Source organism: Sinocyclocheilus grahami, unplaced genomic scaffold (genome assembly GCF_001515645.1).
Source record: "Sinocyclocheilus grahami isolate Dianchi unplaced genomic scaffold, SAMN03320097.WGS_v1.1 scaffold631.1, whole genome shotgun sequence".
Classification (NCBI taxonomy): Eukaryota; Metazoa; Chordata; class Actinopteri; order Cypriniformes; family Cyprinidae; genus Sinocyclocheilus; species Sinocyclocheilus grahami.
Window position 1 is genome coordinate 296,821 of NW_015505810.1, and position 7,006 is coordinate 303,826.

The following is a 7,006-nucleotide window of genomic DNA, read 5'->3' on the forward strand; positions in this document are numbered from 1 at the left end:
ACACTCACACACTCACACACACACACACTCACACTCTCTCTCACTCACACACACACACACACACACACACACACACTCACACACACACACACACACACACACACACACACACACACACACTCACACACACACACACACACACACACACACACACACACACACACACACACACACACACACACTCACTCACTCACTTTGTGTATTGTAAATTTGGACCTTGTAACATTTACTCTTGCTAATGATTTGTAAAGTAATTTTACAAAAGAAAACTGTGTAATTCTGCCTGTTATTAGTGATAGAGTGTGATTGATGGGTGACAGGCTTTTTGAGTTGATTTAAGACTGTATGAAGTGTTTTAGTGCATTCTGAATGTAAAATAATAAAATAAAAGTTGGTTAGAAGAACTGCAAAAAAGACTGAGAAAAGTGTCCTAGCGATCATTTCTCTACTTTGGAGTCAGTGTGCTGCACTTTGTCTAATTAAAATGTTTTTTTGTTTTTTCCCTAACTGATAATCATTTATATAATCAGTGTCCTCAATGCAACTTTCATCTGTCAGTGGTTTGTATCAATGACATCATGCTGCAGGAAGTGACATCAGCGGGCGTGGCGAGCGTCAGTGGATGTGGTTTGTCTGGATGTGCTCATGATGTTTGTTCACCGGCTGATGTTTAATTCAGTTCCTCGTGTTTACAGTCAGACAGAAGAGACTCGTTTACTGCTGAATGGAGAGTTCATTCATGATGTGATAAACAGCTCATTAGGAGCCCGGGCCCCTCCTCGACTTCAGCCGCTCTATTATTATTTCTGTTCGCCGGTGTCACGCTGAGATGGAGAAAGCTGACGTGTGTTTGTGTAAACGCGTCTCCGGTGGCTCTGCTCGCCTGTAATTGGACTAATTGGAAATGTTCTAACTGAACTATAGAGCTGCTCTGTTCTGATTACATTACAGAGAAGATGAAAAACAATGGATGGTTTGGTTGAAGAAATGACTTGAAGTGTAAAAGATTAGAGCAATATTGATAAAAACAAAAAATGGACACAGTTTTTAACACATCACTAATAATAGTTTTCAGTTATGTTCTGAACAATGATGTTGGACATAAATCTCCCCTGGTTTATTAAAACAAACTGTAGGAACAAACCAATTGATTAAAATGAATCAGAATTCCCAACGGTGAAAATGAGGATGTGCTTTCTCCTTTAGAACTGGAAGATAAACATCATGCTGAATCCTTGAAATAAACTGATATTATTCATGTTTATTCTCAGTGTATTAATATCTCGACACATTGAAGGTGGAATGTAAGGTTAGGCTGCCGTGTGTGTGTGTGTTGGTGTGGGTGTGTGTGTGTGTGTGTGTGTGTGTGTGTGTGTGTCCGGGGATCTCTGCAAACACACCGGTATAATTGGGTGCACATGGGAGACACTGAGATCCAGCTAGTCAATACATGAGAGGAACTCCATAAATAGACTAGTGCAGTGAACCAAAGTCAGCAGTAAACATACACACGCTTACTTTACCACAGTATATGACTGACGCGTGGATGCAAAATACCAACTGTTCTTGGCTATGGTAACAAACAGTGCAGAACGGTGTATCTGAGAGTGAATGCTACTGTCTCTATTCACAATTACTGTTCTGTGTTTGATTTGAAATTATACATATTCAGACTCATGTAATTAATAACAGATTCTGACCTTAAATCAGTTGATAGACCAAAATAAACAGAACATTCTCCTAATGATAGATAGCTAGATCTATCCTAACCTCAGTTTACTCCATTACAGCAGAGAAGGACGACACCAGTCGATCTGATTCACTTCTGTCTGTAACAGCAATAAAGCATTTGATGCTGTTGAATGTTGTAGTGAACACCGTGAGCCAAACTCCTCCAGTGCGTTAATACAGAGTGTGCTTTAAAGCCTCGCTTCACATGGTGCTTTCATAAACTAAAGTAACAGGAACCCAAGCTTTTCTTTCTCTGCAGCTGAGACCATCATGAGACCTGGTGAGATGTGGAGGTAAAAACGCAATCGATTCGTGCCATTGTCCCGCGCACACACGCGCTCGGTGGGAGTCTCTCTCTGTTCCGCGCAGATGGCAGATGGATCCGGTTCCAGACGGACTCTGTGCCGGGTTTTCGTCCCTCCCTCTTCAGATCAATGAAGTCTCATCGCCGAACTCATCGCGCACAGAGAGCGAGCGGCGCGGCGTGGCGCGTCAGTCAGTCAGAGGAACCGCCGCGTGCGTCACGACCGGGATCGAGGATGGAGAATCGCGCTGTTTAACGACACGGTATCGCTCGCGCTGATCGTTTCCATTCACGGGAGCGCAGGATCCTCAATCGCGCGGATTGATTGATTGATTGATTAGTAGCGGATTTTGCGGTGATTTTGACCATCATGGGCTGCGTCACTGGAGATATTCACCGGAGCAGACTTTACGCACTCCTCATCGGGCTGCATGTTCTCACCGGTGTCTCCAAAACGCACGGTGAGTCGGTCTTTACACTCTTTACTCGTTGCTCACGCTCAGCGGGCAGGTTTTACGCACTTCATGGATGGATAAGTTGGATTTTCCTCTCAAGAATCCGGCTGAACGCGAGCGCGCTGCGGAACGCTTGATCGGGGCGACGCGCTCCGGTTGCTCACTGGCTACTGGTTGGCCACTGCTGGTTTTAAGTTGGATTTTCCTCAGTGTCTCGTTGTGCAAATGTGAATGTGCTGCTGTTGGATTCAGCGCTCCTGCTGCTTAATGGAGAGACCCAAACACACGCGCAGTATTCACTCTATCGGAGCATCTTGTTGCGTTTCTGTCATCGCTTTAGTGTGTCGTAAAGTTGTATTTCATGACGTCAGGTGGTGAACTCATTATTATTATGATGCCATGATGCTGTATGTGTGACTGTCAGCAGGTGCTACTGATGCGGTTGATCCGTGACGCGCGTCCTGATCGATGCGTCGCTGCGGGACGCGCGGTGCAGGATTGTGTTTGTTGTATGTAGCTCGTGTATTCTGCTGTGAAGCTGCATTAGGTGTAAAGCAGAGCAGAGGGAATGTTCTGGAGGTTCAGCACGAACCCCTGCGCCACCACTGAGCTGCTGTATTTACTGGTGACGCCAGCAGAGGAGCAGTGTTTCACCGCGGTCCTCCACAGCCGTGCACCAGAAGCACTCGCTCCATGCTGCCGTTCATGTAAAGATTTGCATATGTATAGCAGGCTAAACGGCTAGATCGAGGATTTATTTACATTTATTCACTCCGCATTTGACGCGCATCTATCAGACGCTTTTATTCGCAGCATCAGGTGGCAGCAGCACGAGATCTAATGCAAAGCTCCAGTGTTCAAAGCAATAAAGCCTCGAATAGAGATTAAAAGAAGCATGCATTGCTTGAAAGTTGAATCACAAATCTTGTTTTGGTCAGATTCGTTAGTTAATTAGATTATCTGATTTGATCTCCGATGGCATGGTGCTTTATTGATGTCCGCGGTTCCACGAAGAACCTTTAAATAAACCACTAAATGTTCTTTCACTCTTAAAAATAAAGGGTTTTCAGCAGAAACCTTTCAGTGATCAGTTCCTAAAATAACCTCTCTTTTTTTTTAAGAACATTTGAGAACCTCTTCCACTATAAAGACTGTTTTGTGCAATGGAAAGATTTAATAAAGTCCAGTAAAGAAGCTTTATTTTGTACTGGTTCTTCAGATTATTAAAACTAAGGAAAACAAACGTTATTTTAAGAAATACACTGAAAGGTTATTTAGGGAACCAAAAATGGTTCATCACTCTGAAAAACAACCCTTTCTTTTGAAGGGTCTGGTTCCTCAGAATAATCAACATGTGTTGCACCGTCATGGAAAACATAAAAACATTGGATCATTTCAATATTTGCAGGTCTGGAAACTTGTTATGCATTTATGCTGATCTAGAAATCACTTGGAGTTGCATTCTGTTGTAATCGATTCATGCTTTATTTCCAGTTCGTGTGAATTCATGTAGGGTTCGATGGCTCATACTGTTGCTCTTTGTCTTCACTGGTGTCCAGTTTCTTGTGTCCGTAAAATCATTCTGTTTGAGAGCGTGTGATGGTAATACCGTTGTGTGATCTCTAATTACCAGCTGACAGAGAACATTCTGGAAAAGTCCTGAACAAACCAGTAACGACGACAGAACATTTATTTAGTTGTCTGGTCTTTAATAACGTTCTCAAAATGTTAGCAAATAATTTTTTAATTGAATGTTTTTAAAAACATTTTTGTCAGATGCTCTTCTAACTTTTTTTTGAACATTAACAGTAGTTACAAATTTTAAACATCATTCCAAAGTAGCGTTCCTGTAATATTTACAAAATGATACAATTAGATGTCCCCTTAAATCTTCCTCTTAAATTCACATAACCAATAAAAGTGTTTCAAAAAGCAGAACATTCAGAAATAGCGTTTTAATGGGAACGTTAGCAAACTGTGTGTTAGTCAGCAGAGTTTGAGCTCCAGACATGAATGATCCCTCAAATCATGTGCATTGTTGACTAAGTGCGCTAAATGATCTGAGTTTTGACTTTTAATGTCCCATCATCAACCTTCTGATCTTCTGCTGATCCCGCGGGTGAGTCTGAAGCTCCAGCGGTGTGTTCATCGATGGAGCATCGCTCCGTGTTTGTCAGAGGAATCGTTCTAAACGCATCAGACACGTTCTCCTCATCGGCTCGGTTCTGCAGCAGGTGTCTGCACGCTCTCGCTGCTTTAGCTCAGTCTCTTTTACTCTCTTTGTATCCAATTCCATGCTTTTGTTTGCGGATCGATCCGTGTTCAGGTATTACACGGAGCTGAGCTACTTCTGAAGTAAATCACTAGAAGTGATTTTTTCTTCAATCAGGTGAAGCGGGCGACTGTCTCAGACCCGTCGGCTGGCGCTGGTTATTAAAGCAATAAGACGCGCAATTTATAACAGCTAAGGGGTGTTGTTAGTCGGAGCAGAGTGCCCAAAACCCCCTTAGCTGTTATAAATTCACTGTAAACCACGGCTTCACGGGGTTTATTGCTTTTATAAAACGGTTGTACCAAGGTTTCACAAAATAAAACGGAGCAAATAAAGTGTAATGATATTAATAAAAACATATTCTTCCACCAAACAATGTAGCTCCTCAGAAACAGTTGTGGTTGCCGAGCAGCAACAGAAACGAAGAGGTGTGTGTTTGTAGAGTAATTTACAACAGCTTAGAACGAGGCTCAGCCAATCAGAATCAAGCACCGGAGCTAATTCAGTGTAGATTCTGGCAGTGGTTGTTTGCATTGCTGCATTGTGTGAATGACTCTGTTAGGATGTTTATGTTCAGATCCACCTACAGCTTCCCACAGCCAGAAACGCAAGCGTACGGTTTGTGAAACGGGACGCAAGCACGCAGGATTCTCAGGAGAGATGTGTGTTTACTACAGGAACACTTTCACACACACTCAATTACAGCAACATACACATACATTCATTCATTTATTCATTCTGTTTTTCATAGGAAACCATATTGTTTTATGTAATAGATTGGGTAGTGGAGAAATGTTTTCAACCTTATTTTTTTTGTAGAAAATGTCCGTTGGAGTAATATAGTTTACATTTCATTTCTCTGATTAGGTTGTGTTTCATGGCTGTGAGAATGCAAATAGCTCTGTGTAAATCAGATGTATGAGAAATAGACTGCATGTATGTTCAGTGTATGATGTGGAACAGCAATAACAAGTTAATATTGAGTAAAATATTGCCATTACCTTTCGTTTTGCTTGTCAACAAAAATAGTCTCCGCGAATCATTGCAACAGTAGTGGTGTTTAGTTCCTAAATGATTCAGTGCTGTTGAACGAATCAGTTGAGTCAGTGATTCAATGACTCACTCATACTGACAGTTGCTTGTTTCATTCCTAAATGATTCAGTGCTGTTGAACGAATCAGTTGAGTCAGTGATTCAATGACTCACTCATAGACAGTTGCTTGTTTCATTCCTGAATGATTCAGTGCTGTTGAACGAATCAGTTGAGTCAATGATTCAATGACTCACTCATACTGACAGTTGCTTGTTTCATTCCTGAATGATTAAGGGCTGTGGTGGTTTATTAAGTAGTAGTGTTCAATTAGTGTTATTAACAGTCAGTATTGAGTCTCATATCCATTAACAGAAACATATTTCCAGCTGATCCTTTGAGCTCAGTCAGTCTTTGAATCTTCGAGTCTTTGAATCGCATCTCTGAAACACTGTTTGATCAGAGACTTTGACGTGTTCTGCTGCAGAATCACATGCAGCAGATGACGGACAGCTGTCAATCACTCCATCACTGAACACTGAAACTAATCTGACAGATAACCGAGACGTTTATTTGCATCGTGAGACTTGATTTAATATGTTTAATAGAGTTGCTGCTTTCTCCCCATTCAGTGTTGTTGGTTCGTAACCGCAGTATCGCAGTGTTTATCGGAGGTTTAAAGTCCTTGTGTCAGTCAAAGATGGCGTGCTGCGCTTGTCATTTTCATAACTCCTCTCAAGAGCTCTTGAGCTCAACAGCTAATCATGCTGTGAATTAATAACTACACTTTTCCTCCTGTGATGCTGCATGACGGGAGACTCTTCGGCGTGGTCCAAACGCTCTTGTGCATCACTGATCTCCGTAAGTGCTCATAAATGCAGCCGCTGTGCTTCAGTGAGAGCGTCAGAAGCGCACACATGTGAGGGTGAAACGCTGCTCCAGGGTCAGCGATGCACCGCAGACCCTTATGTGCTCTGGTTCTGTGTCTGCAATCCTGCATTCATATCATGTGCTTACAGTGATTTAAACACGAGTGAAGTGTGGCAATGCTTGTGTTTGATTGTGAACGCACCATTTTCACATTGCTCTGAGGGTCTTTTTTCCCTATTTGTCTCAAATGAATGATTCAGTGTATTTGAACGAATCAGCTAAATCAATGATTCAGTGACTCACTTATAAAGACTCAGTATTTTTGAACAAATTGATTCAGTCAA

General features: G+C 42.1%; 1 protein-coding gene across 1 annotated transcript in view; it reads left to right on the forward strand.

Moving 5' to 3' along the window:
• The first annotated feature begins 1,863 nt into the window (after nt 1–1,863).
• The window catches only part of LOC107558060 (netrin receptor DCC-like), an 84,874-nt gene continuing 79,731 nt past the window's right edge, over nt 1,864–7,006 (forward strand). The window contains exon 1 of the mRNA XM_016241671.1: nt 1,864–2,496. Coding sequence (XP_016097157.1) covers nt 2,406–2,496 — 91 coding nt within the window. The 5' untranslated portion in view covers nt 1,864–2,405. The remainder of the gene's footprint in view (nt 2,497–7,006) is intronic.